Raw genomic sequence first — 20,196 nt, forward strand, 5'->3', positions numbered from 1 at the left:
TATTCACTAATCATAGAACAATATGAATTTCCTTTCAAATATGCGAAGTTGACCTTCTTACGCTAGTTTAATTTTATGTAATGATAAACGAGAAAGGAAATGAAACAGGGATTATAGCCCATTATGAAACAAAAATGTCAATTCCCAGAAATTAGGGGAGATAAAGCGTGTCGTTCAATGTAGTGGAAGGTAACGGAGCGGATATTTTTTTTTTTTTTTGCTATGAAATGTTATGTAGACACTAATGACATATCACTAATGACATTTTTTTAAGGGACTGATGGTAAAATGATGGTAGGGATTATTCTCTTCGTTTAAAAATATATATTTGAAGGTTTTGAACCAAAAAAAGATGCCTGAATGTTTGAAGTCGATCAAACGCCTATTTCCGATATACCGCTCTATTTCTATTACCCACCCCATTAAAAAAACTTTCCATTATACCGGAATTTAAAGAACTTTATCTGAGATTTATAGATAAGTATCATCACTATTACAGAGTGATTTCAATTTGAAATTCCCCCAGAGAAGACTCATAAAGCCTCTTTACGGTAGTAGTTGTCAATTAACAATGCACTATCATGTTTAAAATTATAACTCAACCAAGTGATTTCTTTTTTGATATTATTTCTGATAGTAGAAAATATTTAAACTTTAGATTAATCGAGAGATGGCTTCCTTTTTTCAATCAGCCTCAATAGCGACTTTCCCCAACTTGATCTTTTTTATTTTTTTTAAACTTGCTTTGAATTTTTGGTTACTGTTGGCTAGAATTCATTCTTTAGTAGATGCAGTGAATATGATACACATACTAGATACCTATTGCTTTTCCTCAATTAAACATAATATCATTCTCTAATTATTTACTATGTTGTGGCTATCACTGCAACAGTAGTCATAAGGCTTTAGTATGATGATGTATGCTAATGACCGATTCATTTAAATATTTCAGTCGCCATGGGCTAGAGTTAACATAGTGGAAATATCTGTGGTTCTTAATTGAAGGTATCCCGGTTCAATCCCGCAAGGGAGCAACGTTGGGTGACAAGCTTGCTACTTGTCCCTGTTAATAACATAGCAGATATAACATAAATATCATAGTTACCTTGCGATGGTGTACTGGACAAGGCCTCACCTTTCTAAGTGAAGGTTCGTAGGTTCAATCCCACATGTCGCAAGAGGCTCAATTCTAACATTCCGGATATTGATATTGAGATTTGTATCTATTGGACGCAATAGGTCTAGGATTATTTTCTTAACTTCGCTTGTGACTTCCGGATTCCAAAGCTTTTGAACATCTGAAACTTCATAAACTTTAACTAAAGCGTGAGTTTCGGACCAATGTTTTGCTGTTGGTGTAAGTCTTATTTTCATTTTGGATTGTATATTTTCTTGTTCAAAAAATGAAGAATACATTTTCTTTACTGAAGCTACTTCTTCTATCGGAAAAGAGCTATTAATTAAGTTCCGGAAGCCTTGGTGGAAATTGCGTTGAGTATCCTCTTTTAAGGTTTTGAAGTATAAAATTATGTCAATAAATTGCTCTTGTTCGTAATTATAAATATGTACTAGCTGTAGGCTAGTACATATTTTTCATAGGAGTCAATTTCTTCAGAGGTAAGTCCTATTTCACCTCTTCTTGGAATTCGCTTTCCTTCCGCTACAAATGCAGCCATAGCAGCGCCTTCACCTGGAAGTAAAGCCTTTCCCATTTCTTTAGCATCAAGTCGTACAGTAGGACGCAGGGTTGGACCAATACCCTCATCTTCGTCAAGTACTTCTGCAGTTTGTCCACCAATTTTTACAGACAGTGGAGCTTCAACCCATTCATCCGCGTCACAGCTATCAATGCTTTTTTTTCTTTTTGTGTTTCTTCTTTTTCTTACTCTTTTTGTGTTTTCTAGTTTCATTTGAAGAAGTACTTGAACTTGAAGATCTTGATTCTCTTTTGTTTTTCCTTTTTCTATCTTTCTTAGATTTTTTCAACGATGAATCTTTCTCCTTCTCTGATTGGTTGCTTTCATATACTCCACTATCATCTAAGATATCCACATCTAAAAACCAACCATCTGTGGAAGTAGGCGAGTCACTCCTAATATCTGGACAGCCGCTCCTGCCATACTCTTCTCTTTTCACCCTCCTCGAGTCTAGAAAGCTGTCGGAGAAACTACGTTTGTCTGAGTAGCGCTTACTTGAGTCTTTAGATCTATAGCTATACTCATCATTATCACTAGATCTGAGCATATTGTAATGTAATTATACCGACACTTTTACAAATAAACGAAAAATTTGTAATTGTTGATGATTAGAAAAAAAAACTATTTTTTTTATCTTAAAATCCCTGTGGGTTAGACTTCGACTTTGTGCCACCTAAAGGTCGTAACTGACATTTTTTTCAAAAACGAGATGGCAGCAGCTTCCTATCTGTTTTTTTTTCTTTTTCATATTCTGTGCCCAGAGTACGTAAATATGAAAGTGAAAGGTCCCAACTAAGAACGTTGAAAAGACGTATGTGAAAACCTTGTCCCACCTAAAGGTCGGAAGTGGTAGTTACGACCTTTAGGTGGATCAGTTTTTGTCGGATCGTGTCAGTTACGTCTATTAGTAAGTTGCGACCTTTCCTTTACTGTCCACAGTTATGCTTGAAAAGGAGTTTTTTCAATAAATTCTGGGCTAGCAGAAAGAAATCCGAGGTAAGAGGTGCTATAGTATTTATTTTATCTTGAATAACCTAACTATGCAAACTCAGTTTTCTACAAGAAAAGGTTGGGTAACACCAGATAATGCCTGACTGGTAACCTCTGTTTTGTCCAATTATTTTGCATTTTATCCAGAAAATATGTGCAAATGCAAGATCAGGAGTACCTACAAATGTTTTCGAATGCGTGTTAGGTAGCCTGGCAAAATCTCTATAGGCTGTGAGCAAAAATACCTTCGATTTTACCCTTGCTAAACTGGAACCTTATCTCTTGCTTAACAAGGTCTACTACCTACAGTAAGGGAGAGCTCCTGCCAGTAGTCTGAGTCAGTATTCAGAAAACTGGGCTGGCTTATGTGTGTACTCACATCAAGTAACAAAGGAAGAAGTGCCTGTCCCCCACTCACTTCATTATGAACAAAAGCCAGCCCAGTTTTCGAAACATTGAGACTCTCCCTTAATTTATATTAAGTGAATGGAAACGAAGTATTAAATTTCCAGCGTTTCTTTTCAAATTGACCTTAATTTGCCATTCCAGGGATTTTCCATGACTCGCCGAGTGTTATCAACCAAAGACATTTGGACCATCTCGATGACATATCAGATGAAGACTTGTCAGGTGGCAGTGATGGTGATGATGATTGGCGTCCTGAGCTCGAGCCTGAGCCTGAAAGCAATGATTCTAGTCAAGAAGAAGCTATAGAAATATCTGCTAGAGACCCGGATGCTCCTTCTGGATCAGTGGGAAATCAGACAGAAGCAGAGACTATCGCGGAAAGTATACGTATACCCCCTGCAGTACTTGTAACAGAAAATGCATCTTCAAGCCATGGTAGCTGTCCCTTAGTTTTTGACGCTGAAGAACAAGTGATTGAGGTCGTGGTGGTCTCTTCCACTTCAAAAGAAACTAACCTTACAAGGAAGAGGAAGGGGGCTGCAGGGGAAGAATACTCGTCACAGAAAACTAACAAAACTGTGGAAAAACGTCAGTGGAAGAAAATTACCTGCAAATGCAGGTTTTTTTTATGTAGAAGCATAAGCGAGGAAGAAATTCAGAAATTTTTCAGCGATTATTGGGAGCTTGGAAGACTACATGGGAATATTCATACACAAAAACAGTTCATACTGCAGCATGTTGTGAAACGCTCAACTAAGAGAAAGACGGGAGAGACAAATAGGCGAACAAGTACATTCGATTATTTTCTAACAGTCACAGGTGAAAAGAAAAGGGTGTGCAAAGCCTTTTTTCTTGGTGCCCTAGGGCTCGGAGAAAAGTTTGTCAGAAACTGTGTTATGAATACCTCTGGGGCAGGCACTGCTTCTTCAGATAAGAGGGCTGAGACAAGCCCCCAGAACTTCAAAAAAAAAGGGGTAACTCACCAACAAATTGATTTTATCAGAAAGCACATTGAAAGTTTCCCTGCAGTCGATTCCCATTACTGTCGAGCAAATTCAACCAGGCTGTATTTGGATGCGCAACTTAACTTGTCTAAGCTGTACAGACTGTATCTCGAAAAGTGTATCGAAGAAAGAAGAAGACCAGCATCAAGAAAAGTGTACATTAAAGTGTTCAAAACAACGAACAGATCTTTTCATGTTCCCAAGAAAGATCAGTGTCCAGTTTGCACTAGGTGGAACTTTTTGCTGCCTGCAGAAAAAGAAGGGGAAAAAGCAAATTATGATGCACATCTTCTTAGGGCTAAAAGGGCAAGAGAATTGAAAAATGAAGTAAAGGAAAAAATAAATCAGTGTGAAGAAGGCTTTGAGTCAGCAAAGCTTTACAATGTTGACTTGCAGAAAGTGCTTGAGACACCGAAGTCGGAGGCTGGACTAATTTTCTATAAGCGCAAACTGGCCATCTACAATCTAACTGTGTACGACCTCAACTCAAGGGAAGGTATTTGCAATTTGTGGGACCAGACCTATGGCAAGAGGGGTTCAAATGAAACTTATACAGTTCTGTTCAACCTAATGAAAACAAATGGTGACGTGAGAAAATTCTATTTTGTGACCGATTGTTGTGGGGGACAGTTTAGGAACCAGTTCATGGTCGCTATTTATGTGTTTTCGATAATGACCCTGCCAAATGTCCAGGAAATAAACCATATTTTTCTAGAATCTGGGCATACGGAGGAAGAGGGAGATACAATGCACGCTTGCATTGAACGGGCTGTCAAGAACGTGCCAGTTTTTACCATCGAGGGTTGGCGGACCATCTGCCTTCTAGCACGGATCAACCCTTTTCCGTACATTGTGAATGTTATTGACGATCATAAGTACTGGTCGGACTTTCACCAGCTTGGAGAAGATCTGATAAAGAACAAGAAAAAGTCAACCGACCGTATGTTCTTTGGAACAAGATCAAGTACATTCGTGTCTGCAAAGACGCTCCCAGCTTGGTTTATTTCAAGTATGATTTTGAATCGAACTTTAAGTCGTTTGATATTAGAATGGGAAGTGGAAACGCCTCTGAGTCTTAACTGCAGCTCAAGAAAGCTTATCCAAAGCGTCTGCCTCTTGCTGCTGCCAAGTACAAGGATTTGCAGGATCTTTGCAAGTCATTAGTTATTCCTCGAATCCATCATGACCTCTATAAAAATCTGCCATATTCCAAAGTGGTGAGAGATGCTCTAGAAGAGCCTGATGTTGAAGACGTGGATCAACAGGTTGTTGAGGATGAAGCAGAGTACTAATTTGTGCACATTACATCGTATTTTGATTAAAATTAGATATCCGATTGAGGGTCTTAAGTGACTATAGGCACATATTCTTATCCCACCTAAAGGTCGTAAATAGAAGTAGCCTATAAAGCGAGGGGGATAGAGATTTTTTTACAATGGTGCTGTATAAGTTTGCTATTTTCATTGAATCTATGAAAATATTAATAATATCAAGCAAGCTTGCAACTTTGAAGGTTAAAATTTCCGTCTCCTGTAAAATTATAATATTGTCAGTTACGACCTTTAGGTGGCAAAACGTCGACTTTCAATTTGTTCTTCGTCAGAAAATACTGTACGCTCAATCTTCGATTGCGGACTTCCTTTGTGCTGTAACCATTCTTTCCTGAAAAAAAAGGATGTAAATATGTTATAAGACCCATTGGATACACATGATATAATACATTAACGTTCTATCAAATTTTGAATGGTCTTTCCTTTCTATTGGTTCTTTTCACCTTTTTTGATATAGTACAGTTTACTTCAAATGGTTATTTTTTCCTTTTATAGTATATATTTATATATTTTTTCTTCCTTTTTTCAGCACTAAGGACGGATTAGCAGAGGTATTTGCCAAAACATCTGCATTGTATTTTCGCTTCATTTACTGAAAAGCAGCCTCGTTCAGTTTTATCTTTTTCTTAATTGTTTTTTTCCTTCGTTTCCGTCGTACGTAAAGAAAGAAAACACTATTGCCTGTAATTAGGACAGCTTGGCTGTTTTGAAGCAAACTCGCATCAGTTATACAAAAAGAAAGAGATATGAGCGAACTTTTTAATGTCCAAAGCAGTGGTGTATATCTCCGTTTCAAGACCCTTCAACAAAGCAATACAATGTGGAGATGGGGACCAGCCATCCTGTGTGCAAAGTAGAGCGTAAAATGATTAGACTGTGTTAATGTTTAGATTGAGGGTAACTCAAATTTCTAAAGAGTAATCTAAAATAGCTAACAGCAAATGCTGATGCAGCCATGAGTTAGCTGAAACAATACGGGTAAGTACAAAGAAACATTCCTGTGAACACTTTAATATACACTATCAGCCTAGCCCATCAAAACCGAGTGACGTCTTTTATCCTTGCTTTTCCTAATCTTTGTGGTAAAAGAGAGTGTGATTGATCCTACTACTTATCCATAAAGTTTCAGGGTGATATCCTCCTAACATTTGATGCTATTTTTAGCTCGTTACTGCAGCACCAAGCCATCCGAGGCCACCACAGCGGTGCAAGCTCCTCCTCTATCTCAACCTATCCAAAGTTTCATTCTTCACCCGCTTCCCAGAAGTTCCTATTTCCCTTAAATACTCTTTTATGACCTCTTCCTATCCTATTCAAGGACGACCAAGGACTTTTCGCTTGCTTTCAGATGAATTGCCAAAAAAGAAGATCTTTGGCAATATGTCATCCTTTGTCCGTAAAATATGACCTAGCCCATCTCGACCTTTCTTTCATTACAACAAGAGGAAAAGGGATAGAGTAACATTTTTCGTATGGTTTGTTGTCTGAAATACGGTCAGTCAAAACAGTACCTAAAACTATCCTCAGACAATTCCTCTGTAACAAATCCTCTTCTGTCTTCTCGAAAACCCATGCTTCAGAACCATACTTGACTACTATCATCATTGTAGCTTCAAAAATTCTTATTTTGGTGCACAGACTTGTCTTCCTATGCTTCCAAACTTCTTTCAACTGTGAAAAAAAAACCTGAGCCATGGTTATTCTACATTTTATATCTTCACTATATCCTCCATCTTCACTAATAACACTAATCAGGTATGTGAAGCTATTCACTTGGTCGATCTTCTTGTTAGTCGACACGACCTCTTCACTTTCACTTATCCCTAGTCTAAGTGACTTCGTCGTCGTCAAAATGATCCATATAAACGAGAGAATGATATAACCCTGCTTAACTCCTGATTCAAAGCCAAACCATTTACTAATCTCACTTCTAAAGTTAATCGTAGCAATGTGACTTTTATGTATAACACTAATCACTTCAATGTACTTACCTGGTGGACCCTACAAGGATGAGAATTTCACATTAACTCTCTATTGGCCAAAGCAAATGTATATTCATAGTTTATAAAAGTAGTTAATCTTATTTAGTGGATAATCTTGGCAAGCCGAAACACGCTTTAGTTGTCAAATACGGAAGACTTTGAAATACATTTTATCAATTTTAGAGTTTTATTTGCACCTAGAGTTCTCCATGTCTTGGACAAACAATGGACCAAATCAGGACTATATAATGAAAAGGATATATGTGTTCACATCCCCCCCTCACTTACCAATAAGTAGTTATATAAATTGCTAGTTTTAATTCGAGCCTTGGTTGAAAAGTCGGCAAAGCCAGATTCAAAGAGATTGTAAAAGAAAATTATAAGATTTTCATTGGATCCTAAAAACTAGAAATTACCTTGATGGCTTAAATAAAAACAAAATAACTTAGATAGAAGCACAGCTCTTCAGAGCCCACGAAATTAACTATTAAGAAAATATAGTTATTTCTTTATTCGTTTTCATAATTAATTCTATGATTTCCTACTTGAAGCTAGATGGAACTACTTTTTCCTATCAGAGACGAATTCCCGTTTCCTAATCATTGTGCAAAACACAAATCAATTATTAACCAATAGTATCAATAATAATCAAAATCAATTAATCAATAACATAAATTAGTTACTAAATGAAGAAAGTGTGTTTGTATATGCTTTATTTCTAAATGCACTAAATAAAGAAAAAAAAAGTTATTTCAACTAAAAGTAAGGAGCAACATTGAAACTTAAAACGTGAAGAAATTATTGGCTGAAATTTTATTTAAGCATCAGGTTATTTCAACCAAGTTATTGCAACAAAGAGCAAGGAGCAAAACTAAAATATAAAACGAACAGAAATTATTCCTGATACAAGGGGGCTATTCCCTCCCAAATCCCTTGCTCTTTACACTAAAGTTTTAGATTCCATTAAATATTTCGTATTCAAATTCAGCGGCCCTTGTGTTTCAGGAGTCGTTCTTATAGGATTATGTTAAAAAGTCAAACTTTATCGTAAAAGCAAGGGATTGAGGAAGGCACAGCCAGGCACGTACGCAGTAATTTTTTTCGGGGGGGGGGGATACCTTCGAAACAGCAGATATAAAGTAGCACTTTTTATGGCACTTGGTATCTACCAAGTGCCATTGAGGAGGCTATCCTCCTCAAGAGAATATTCTCATATAGTCTGTATACTGCAGTATCTGTGAATTAAAACTGCGTTATCATGTTTGAAATTACAATTTGACAAAAGGCTTTATTTTTTATATTATATCTGATAGTAAAAAACATTTAAACTTTGGGTTAATCAAAACATAGCTTTCATTCCTTAATTAGCTTTAATGGCAACTTTCCCTAATATTTGTACTCTCGTTTGGTTTTCTGTTTTATTTGATGTACTGAACCAGAAGGAGGACGATCACAGGCTATCCACATACCCTAGCTTTTTGTTTAGCCATCTTTACTTTAGGATCAACTTTCCAAAAGGGATTGCGAGTACCCGTTCGCATGCGCTCAGAGGGGATAGCTTTTTTTTAGCAGCAGACTCGAGACAGAACACTATTTATTCATAATACGAGTTGATATCCATCCAAGTTGAAGTAGCATATACAGATGTTTGCAATAAATGAAAAGGCACTTTAATAGATGATAATGACTGGGACAATGTCAATACATAAAGTGGAACATTGGTGTTTTCCCGATTTAACTTTGAGAACCACTTGGGAGAGTTACGTTGCACAGATCTCACCATGGAGCAAGATAGTTGGCACGTGATTGGTAAATGATCGTCGTCGATTTTAGAGTCGTCCACATGAACTATTGATGAAAGTAGAGTTGAATCTGACACAATTACATGATCAGGGTTGGGAGTAAGACCACCTCGATTGTAAATATAAGTAAAAAGAAGATCTTTATCAGCAAGATGGAATCCTCCGGGCAGTGAATCGAGAGAGATTTTAGATCGTTCTGAATTAGATAATAAGTAAGGGTTGATGTCGCCGGTGAGAACCCATTTGGGGTTCGAGTACAATTTTAATATGGGCTTATGCCAGATCTGCCTCTCACTCACTTGGACTATCTGTCTTGGTTTTTCTACAATTAGCCATGGCTTGATGCCCACAATTATTTGATTTTAATTCAATATTATTAATAAGGTTGTTTGAATTTTCAGAGGTAAAAATTAGACTTTTTTATACATTGGACTTTGTCGCAAAACATCTTGAAGACCGTCTTGAAAAAAAACTTCTTCAACATAACTGTCTTAAAATACCTTGAAATGTCTTGAAACGTCTTGTAGAATTTCTTAAATGATTTCTTGAAGAAAAATATGTTCATGTGAAAAAATGAGATTGTTACTGTTCAATTTTTTAAAATAAAATGTTTCCAAATCAGAAATTTTTTTTTCTCTTTAAATATTTAATTTTGTTACCGCTCCTATCTCTAAGGTGACAATCGGTGACCTGGTTGAATTGCAGGCCCTGAGGGTTTTTCCTACATGGCCCTGTGGGTTTTTATTTATTTACATAAGTAATTCTATGACGTTGCAACCATAGAATTCTCGAAGAAAAAACATTCAGTATTATGTAACAATCGCCTTCGTCTTGAAGAAATTCTGTAAAATAAGTCTAAAAAAAGTGCTGGCACCAGGATTCGAAGAGATAGAGCACCGGCCGGCCGTACTATAGATACACTAATACCAAAAAAAAGGTAAAAAATATCAATTCACAGTATTTAGGGGGGATGTAAAGTGCATAGTTCCGACAACAGACTATGTAGACTTTAGTGTATGATAATTCATCATAATAACTAAACAATTTTAATTGTCTTTTGATAAAACAAACGTGTTAGAAAAACTACCTCCCCTCCCTTCATATTCACTAAACATACAACAATATGAATTTCCTTTCAAATATGCGAAGTTGACCTTCTTACGCTAGTTTAATTTTATGTAATGATAAACGAGAAAGGAAATGAAACAGGGATTATAGCCCATTATGAAACAAAAATGTCAATTCCCAGAAATTAGGGGAGATAAAGCGTGTCGTTCAATGTAGTGGAAGGTAACGGAGCGAATATTTTTTTTTTTTTGCTATGAAATGTTATGTAGACATATCAGTCTATAACAATTTATTGTTATAACTAAATAATTCGTGATTTTCTTTATAAAACAAAACTATGGGAAAAGCTGCATCCCTTCCTCCGTGTTCACTAAGCATAGTGTGAACACTTCTATAACCTGTTCCATAGAGGTATCACAATTCATAATCCTTTTTTGGACGTAATTTATCTGATTAACCATCCATACTACTTTATTGCCCTCAGGTGGATTGGTGTTGCGGTGGGTTGTTAGTAGTAGTAGAAGTTGATACGCAAAATAGAGCCCCTTCGTACAATTTATACATAATTTAGCGAATTTTGGCTATAAATACAAGGAATATCCCTTGGCTTGAAAAACAAGAGAAATCACTTTCTTCAATGGGATCATTAGTCTTTATCGTCAATGTCCTTGTGATTTTTCTCCCACAGCTTGCAGAGCACATCATAGAAAGCTGTTAACTGACTCATAATAAAAGAAATTGCTTCATATATTGCCTCATATAATTTCCAAAATACAACATATAAAATAAACTTTTTGACAAAAAAATATCTTCGTATACAATGCGATGAATGACGTCACAATCGTTTATCACTAATGACATTTTTTTAAGGGACTGATGGTAAAATGATGGTAGGGATTATTCTCTTCGTTTAAAAATATATATTTGAAGGTTTTGAACCAAAGAAAGATGCCTGAATGTTTGAAGTCGATCAAACGCCTATTTCCGATATACCGCTCTATTTCTATTACCCTCCCCATTAAAAAAACTTTCCATTATACCAGAATTTAAAGAACTTTATCTGAGATTTATAGATAAGTATCATCCCTATTACAGAGTGATTTCAATTTGACATTCCCCCAGAGAAGACTCATAAAGCCTCTTTACGGTAGTAGTTGTCCATTAACAATGCACTATCATGTTTAAAATTATAACTTAACCAAGTGATTTCTTTTTTGATATTATTTCTGATAGTAGAAAATATTTAAACTTTAGATTAATCGAGAGATGGCTTCCATTTTTCAATCAGCCTCAATAGCGACTTTCCCCAACTTGATCTTTTTTATTTTTTTTAAACTTGCTTTGAATTTTTGGTTACTGTTGGCTAGAATTCATTCTTTAGTAGATGCAGTGAATATGATACACATACTAGATACCTATTGCTTTTCCTCAATTAAACATAATATCATTCTCTAATTATTTACTATGTTGTGGCTATCACTGCAACAGTAGTCATAAGGCTTTAGTATGATGATGTATGCTAATGACCGATTCATTTAAATATTTCAGTCGCCATGGGCTAGAGTTATCATAGTGGAAATATCTGTGGTTCTTAATTGAAGATATCCCGGTTCAATCCCGCAAGGGAGCAACGTTGGGTGACAAGCTTGCTACTTGTCCCTGTTAATAACATAGCAGATATAACATAAATATCATAGTTACCTTGCGATGGCGTACTGGACAAGGCCTCACCTTTCTAAGTGAAGGTTCGTAGGTTCAATACCACATGTCGCAAGAGGATCATTCCGGATATTGATATTGAGATTTTTATCTATTGGACGCAATAGGTCTATGATTATTTTCTTAACTTCGCTTGTGACTTCCGTATTCCAAAGCTTTTGAACATATGAAACTTCATAAACTTTAACTGAAGCGTGAGTTTCGGACCAATGTTTTGCTGTTGGTGTAAGTCTTATTTTCATTTTGGATTGTATATTTTCTTGTTCAAAAAATGAAGAATACGTTTTCATTACTGATGCTACTTCTTCAATCGAAAAAGAGCTATTAATTAAGTTCCAGAAGCCTTGGTGGAAATTGCGTTGAGTATCCTCTTTTAAGGTTTTGAAGTATAAAATTATGTCAATAAATTGTTCTTGTTCGTAATTATAAATATGTACTAGCTGTAGGGGTAGCGCTTCGCGCCACCCCAACACCTAGTAGGTGGGGGCGCTTCGCGCCCCCCCAAGCCGTCCAGCGCGCGTAAGTCGTTACGCGCCATATTAATTACGCGCCATTGTATTTGTGTCCCTGTGTACCACCTATGAATATAGATAGATATATACATGTGTTTTTAACTACGTAAAACTTGCGAATATACAACATTCTTGGCTTTCCCATTGTCTGTGCATATACAAAGCCTTATGTACTTATAATGACGTCATATGCAAACGCTCTTTTTACAAACAAACAAACATGCATACACACAACTCATTTTTATATAGATAGATAGATTCATAGATACAATACAAAGTAACTGCGTAAAACTTGCGAATATACAACATTCTTCGCTGTCCAATTGTCGCTGCATATAAATAGATTGTCAGGTTTACCTACCCTCGAACATGCAACGTACAATTGTCCATGAGAAAAACAATCAGTATTAAGATCTATACCACATTTTTCCAAAGATTGACCTAGAGCTTTGTTGATGGTGATTGCAAATGCTAATCGAATTGGGAATTGCAATCTTTTAAATTGAAAAGGCCGATCCGTTGGAATCATGGGAATGCAAGGAATAAGAACAGCCTCACCCTCAAAAGGTCCTGTCAAGATTGTTGCCTCTATTATGTTTTCCGTTGTTTTTTTACGTCAAGTCGCGTGCCATTGTGAAGCTTTGGAGGGTTTATGTTACGTAACAATATTATTGGTACGCCTATTTTTAGTTGTAGCACGTGTGGTGGAAACCCTGGAATATCCAGGGAATTTAAAAATTCAGATGGATAATTAACCGCCTCATTTGGTTCCAAAACTGTGTCGACTGACTTGTAAAGGACTGCCTGGTCTCGAATCTTGGTCAAAACAATATTGTTGATTTCGTGGACGTCTATATTTTTGGGTGCAAGAATCGCTCTTTCACTTAGCCATTTATTATTTTTATAATTGTTTAGAATATTCGGAAATACTTTTTCAATCAATTTATTTTTGGACGTCACTAAATTACAGAATTCAGCAGGTAGTTGTATACGTCCTGAAATTGAGTCTACTGGGAGCTTTCCGTTTCCAATTGCCAGCAATTGATCTGAAAATGTTTGACCAGTCATCGTTTTGCAATCGGACACGCATATTTTTTTTAGTTAATTTTAATGTCTTTACGTGTGCCTATAAATTAGAATTTTTCAGGCAAGCATTTATTTCGTCTGCAGGGGTTGATCTAGGTATTATAAGTAATGTTTGCCTGAAATCTCCCGCAAGCAATATTAATGTGCTGCCAAAGGGTTTCAAATTCCCTCGCAAATCTTTCAAACATTAATCCAGAGCCTTGAGCGATTTTTTTTGAACGTTGCGGCTATTCCGGACGAAGCAATTGCCAACGCTATATGATATTTTGATCGAATTGATGCCAGAATCAGTTTTATCACAAACGTTTTACCAGTACCTCCAGGCGCATCCAAAAAGAAAATTTCTCCAACGTTGTTATCGACACAACGCATTATCGTATCATAAATGTCTTTTTGTTCCGACGTTAACTTGGAAATGTTATTTTGTACATACGACAATAGATCACTCGTGCTGTAACTTTGTGCAGAATCCAATTCTACACATGTCGAACCAGAAGCAGTACGATTAGGTAAAGGTATTCCCAAATCCTGAAGACGTTTGTTTGCCATATTTACGCACAAATCTTCTATAATAACTAAAGTGTAGTTATAAATTTCTGATATAAAATCAAAAGTCATATCTGACGTCTCTAACCGTTTTCGATGGAGTATATCTTCGGAAATTTTCGATTTATATTTTTCCCATAACTCTGTAGGAGCTATAGGAGAGCAAGTTGTTAGTATGATTCCAAACAATGCACAAATTTGACTTGGAGTTGACGTTTCGCACGCGTCATTGATGCAGTTATCCCAGTGTTGGTCATTCTCCAATAAATTCAGAGCTTGGCATGCACTACGGTAAGTGTCATGTATAGTACCGTTTACAGTTCTCAAATACTCAAAGGACGTCGGACCGGGTACATTCACCGAAGGCAGGCGTAGAAAGAAGCATTCATGTTTATTGGGGTGAACGGTGTAGAGTCTACCTATCGTGGTATCTTTGAATATGGTAGGTTGGCCGTCGACTGACTTACCTTGTTTTCAACGTTCAAATACTTTATTTTTAGTATTCCATGTGTAATACGAAGGCACTTCAGTCTACAGCAGTTTTTTTGCAAAAGAATCATTTTTGCGTAGCGAAAAGAAAGCAGTTAACGTTGTATCCGGTGGATTCAGGGCTCTTTGTTGCACTTTGGATTTCGAAAAATGAACACGTTGACAATTCTGTAAATGTACCGCTAAGTGAACAACAGCTGGACTACGTTCATGTATCGGAAATGAAAGAATTCGCGAAACAGCTTCATTACTGCTTATGTATCTTTCAGCCTGATATTATACGATTTCGTCGATATCACTGATTTCGGACTGCAAGCCAATAACTGCCATGTCACTGCCTTTGTTGACGTATATATGTATTTGATTGCCTTTACGAGATACAGTATTCAACGTTTAGGTGTGCATTAAATGTTTTTAATAATAAAAGGGAATATGGAACAATCCACTGGTTATCTACGTCGATGGTGGTACCATTACGCTTCTTTATTATTGCTGTTTTACCGACATCTTCCGTAGATCTTCTTCAATATTGTGGGTAACCATCATTGCCAGTAATTGTGTTGGGTACTAAAAGTCGAGGCTATTGCTTTGTGCACCTTCCTTTGGCCATGCATGGTGATTTTTCGTTCAGTGCACCGCAAGGTCCCTGTATCATATTTTTTTTCCACAATACCATATAAGCCCTTATCGACAATTTCATCAGGTATTTCAGCGGAAATCACATCATCAGTTTCATTAGAAGTAATTTTGTAATGTAGCCAGATTAGTATATGTGCGTGTGGCAATCCTCGTTTTTGCCATTCCACTGAGTACATCCAGCATCGCACTGACCCAAACACTTCAAGTTTTACTATGTAGTTTATCAGTGATTTGAACCTTTGCCGGAAGACATTGACCGTAATGTCATGTCTATGAACCGCCGATTGTCCTTGAAGTAAAAGCTGCTGTATCTCGTCCCAAGATTGATTACATGTAAGTGTAATAAATTAAATCTGGACGACCGTAGAGACGAACATACACAATAGCATCTTGAGCATATTCATGCATATGACGGGGACTGCCAGCATATGACGAGGGTAAAATCGTTAATCTTCCAACGTTTGTGGTATTACCGTCATTTACAACTGCATCTGGCAAATGAATGTATTGTTCAGAGCAGAGCTTGGTCTGATTCAGACGGATAAATAGCAAACGTTCTGATTCAAATTTTGCATACATATCAACGATGTATTGGTGAAACAATTGACGGCATTTTAAAATATAATTGTCTTCATCCTGCCAAATCATTAGTCTATAGGAATAATAATGCATTGCGCTGCATTTCTTATTCATTTCTTTGTTAGTGGCTGGATTTATCAATTTAATATTAAAGTGATAGCCGTCGGCTCCATCCAAAAAAAATGATAGGATATTGTAGGGCATCGTAGCATCGATGAGTTTCAGCAATTCTTACCAACTGAGCGTTTCGCTAATGAAGAATAATATCTCGAGGTAAAAACTGATCACCGACCATAACGATTGCCACTTCGTCGATAGTTGGAGCATTGTATCTACGCACATGATGGCCAGGAGGCGTTTTGTCAGCGGAAATAACAATTCTATGTGTATCAGTAGGCATCAAATCGATGGCCGTTTTGAACAGACGCACTAAATTATTATTTTCGTGGAAAAAGTGTTGCAATTGAGAAACGATTGTCCTTTCAACGTCGGGAGAAATTTTGCAGCGTGCATTCAATTCGGAATTTCTTTCACTGATGAAGTACAGTTGTAAAAATTTATGATTCTCGCCTGAGAATGGTAGAAGGGACCCTGCTCTATGATAAATTTGCCCTTTTACTTTGAAAGTAGGCATAAATTGATCTGGATTTTCAATTTGGGCACCAAACGACGTCATTTGGAAACATGAGTTATATTTTCTGATCTGTGATAAAAAAAAACTCTTAGATTCTGACGTAGTTCAAGTAAGCAAAGTCTTCAATGGCTCTGGTGATGCAGCCAGTAGCGGAAGTTTAACTTTTCCTGAGGCGCAACACATTCCCATTGTTTCACCATTGAATTTCAAGGCCTTGCAATAGGGACAAATTTTAGACATAGTCCCGCTTTGAACACATCTACTGAAGCTATGATCATCGACTGGGCTGTACCTGAATGCCAGGCGATAATTTTTTAGGTTGCTCTTGTGATTCCTCGGCACGCTTGCTTTTCTTACTTTCTCTATCTGCCGCAAGCCTATTTTCACACTGTTGTTGTGGTTCCTCGGCACACTTTCTTTTCTTACTTTCTCTATCAGCAGCAAGCCTGTTTTCTTGCTGTTCTTGTGATTCCTCGACACGCTTCCTTTTCTTACTTTCTCTATCAGCCGCAAGCCTGTTTTCTTGCTGTTCTTGTGATTCCTCGGCCCGCTTTCTTTTCTTACTTTCTCTATCAGCCGCAAGTTTTTTGGCATAGACTCTTTGAGCAGCTTCCTCGGCTGTTGCCAGTGTAGGTTCTTCAGTCATTTTACAATTAAAAATTTTTCTTCACGATCTTCTTACAATTAGAAATTTGTCTTTGAACGATTTTCTTAAATACTTATAATGACGTCATATACTAAACATCATCAAAAGAAACATGACGACAACTAACTTCATGACGACATACAGCTCAATCCTTATAATGACGTCACTCGACATCTTACAATTAAAAATTTGTCTTTGAACGATTCTCTTAAATATTTATAATGACGTCATATAATAAGCATCGTCATAACAAACATGACGACAAATAACTTCATGACGATATACAGCTCAATCCTTATAATGACGTCACTCGACAGACAGACAGACAGACAGACAACTTACTTTTATATATATAGAAGATATAATCTGGCGTAACAGACATAGAGTAACAGACATAAAACACATACAACTTATTTATACATATATAGATGTATTGAACAAATGGCAGGACTTTTTTTATTTCATTTTCAATTTTGTCTTCCTAATCATAGAAATCTCTAGTCTTCATACTTTTAATAAAGCATCCCGTGTGGTATGACCCGTCCTTATCAATGACTTTATTTGTCGTTTCTTCGTCACCAAGATATCCAGAAATATGTTTTTTCCACTTAATACATGCTCACCTGTTTTCAGAATAGAAGCCTTTTGATTTTTATGGCAATTGAACAGCCAACCTTCTTCGGCATTGAACTCAGCCTACAAATGGGGCCCGCAAGTCTCACTGCATCCAAAGACTTCTTGTATGCGAAGACCCAATTCCACTAAGCTATCAAAAACATGGTCAGAAATAATGCCCCCAAAGCAAAACAACCGTAAGCATTTATCCATACCAACTAATTTTCTTAGGCGATACTGTCTTACGGAAGAAAATTCTCAAAGAATAATCTCGTCGATATGTTTTTGTACCTCGCAATCCGAGCGTCAAAAAATTTTGGCAGTAAAACATAAAATTTTGTTAACTAGTGTTTGTTTTCTATGAATTGTCATTACATAACAATACTAACTGACTACTGTAAGAAAAAACCTTTTCCATTCCCTTAAAAAAATTATTGATGTTTAGTCTTACGTTAATTTTCGTTTAAAAAAACGTAACATGAATTTGTGAAGAAAAAAACCTTTTAAATTTTCTCAAGAAATCATTGATGATTCGTCTTTCAAGAAATTTAATATGTTTTGTCTTACATGAATTTTCATTGAGAAAATGGTAAGACCAAATTTATTTAAAAAAAACCCATTCCATTGCACTGAAAAAAGTGACTAATGTTTCAACTTACGTCAATTTTCATTGCAAAAACATTACGTAAATACTGTTAAGGTAGAAACAAACCTTTAATTTACCTTGGAAAAGAAAAATGACTTTTTTTTAAGCAAGGTTAGGCTTACTGCTTTTAAGTGGGGTAAGTTTGGATTAAGTCGGTGCAGCATGCCAACTATGTGCAATAATGCGTAGACACGTTAGTATTCATTGAGTGCAATGAACACTCGGAGTTCATTGATTTCCAAAGAATAACTTGGGCCCTATAGACATACAAAAAGTAGAAAAATTTCCAAGTTAAAAAAAAAATTGTCCAGAAAAAAATGTCTCTGCAAAAGTTGTTTTGCTAAAATGAAAAATACGACCAGTATATGTAATCCTTTTTCATTTCATATTCCAAACAAATATCGTAGCAAAATATTTTTTTATAAGCATATACGGGGTTATTCAAATACATGAAAAAAAAGTTGAAAAAATTTATGAGTTAAAAAAGGCCACTGCAAAATTTGTTTTTCTAAAAGAAAAAATCACGACCAGGATAAGCTTGTCATCTTCAGCTTTGTTTATGCACTTCTTACATTTATGTTTAAATATTACTTTATACTTTCCTCTAAAGGTTCCAATTCAAACTAATTCATGGATTGAATTCAAAATTGATTTGCCGTCATCCCCCGGAAGTTTCATCTCGATAGTTGAAATCATTGCTCCAATATTAATTATTGATTTTACCAAAGTCTATAGCTATTTTGATCCTAGGGGATAAAAATATACATTGTTTGCTTTTTTTAAGGATTCTACTTACACTGCATATAGAGAGATAGAGAGAGAGAGAGAGTTGGGGAGAAACAACAAAATATGTTGTATGATAGTCAAAACACTATTATAGATGTCATTGTAAAGCGGTAATGAATGTATTAGGGGCATATTGTACAAATGGGTGATAAAAGGAAGCCTCACGACATGTTGTATTAGAAAGCTTCCGTCATTGTAAATCAAAGAGACCAAAACAATCCTCGGGTTGCTAGAGAAGGCGGTGAAATTGGTGAGGAATTCGATGAGGGAACTTTGGTCGAAAGTGCAGGACAGGCCGATATGAAGAACTACTTAAGATGCCCAAATCGCCCCTTGACGTGAGAGGAACTAAGTCTAAGTAAGTCATCTAATGCATTCCCAGGCAGAATTCTTGTTGTAAAGTCAGTATCGGCTCTATTGTTATCCTTGTATCACGGGTGTCACTCATAAGAAACAGTTCAACACGTGTTGCAATCATTCCCGTTCGTCCAAGGTATGCGGATCAAGCGTATAAAGTGGTTAATTCTTTGGCTGAGTATCTGCAGCGTGATAACTTTAAATTCCTCCGGGAATTCTATTTGACAAATGGAATTCAACGGCTCAAGCCAGATTTAATAATTTATAAAGAAGGGGTTGCCTACATGGTGGATTTGACTGTGGCCTATGACCACCCTGAAGTCTTTAAACGAGCTGCTGAAGAAAAAGTACGAAAGTAGAGCGTTCTTACTCCAAGAGACATTCCTGGGTTAGGAGAAATCAAAGCTGTGGATGTAATCCCGATTGTTCTTGGGGCACGAGGTGGCTGGAAAAGGGCTAATTCAAAACTCGACAAGGTACTCAAATTACCTCGTAGTTTCACATTGATTAACATTATTCGCACGATTAAGGAATCGATCATTATGTTGAGGCTGCATAGTAGTCCTCAGAGACAAAACTCCCGATACAGCAACATCAACAACGCTATTTCTAAGTCTAGCATAGCACTCGTGATCTGATAGTATTGTCTGTGTTTGACTG

The 20,196-nt window shown here is 36.5% G+C and overlaps 1 protein-coding gene across 1 annotated transcript in view; it reads right to left on the minus strand.

The window, feature by feature from the left end:
- Positions 1–1,134: 1,134 nt before the first annotated feature.
- Positions 1,135–20,196, minus strand: part of LOC136043586 (acylphosphatase-1-like) — a 64,441-nt gene continuing 45,379 nt past the window's right edge. The window contains exon 4 of the mRNA XM_065728500.1: positions 1,135–5,761. Coding sequence (XP_065584572.1) covers positions 5,662–5,761 — 100 coding nt within the window. The 3' untranslated portion in view covers positions 1,135–5,661. The remainder of the gene's footprint in view (positions 5,762–20,196) is intronic.

Source organism: Artemia franciscana, unplaced genomic scaffold (genome assembly GCF_032884065.1).
Source record: "Artemia franciscana unplaced genomic scaffold, ASM3288406v1 Scaffold_740, whole genome shotgun sequence".
Taxonomy (NCBI): Eukaryota; Metazoa; Arthropoda; class Branchiopoda; order Anostraca; family Artemiidae; genus Artemia; species Artemia franciscana.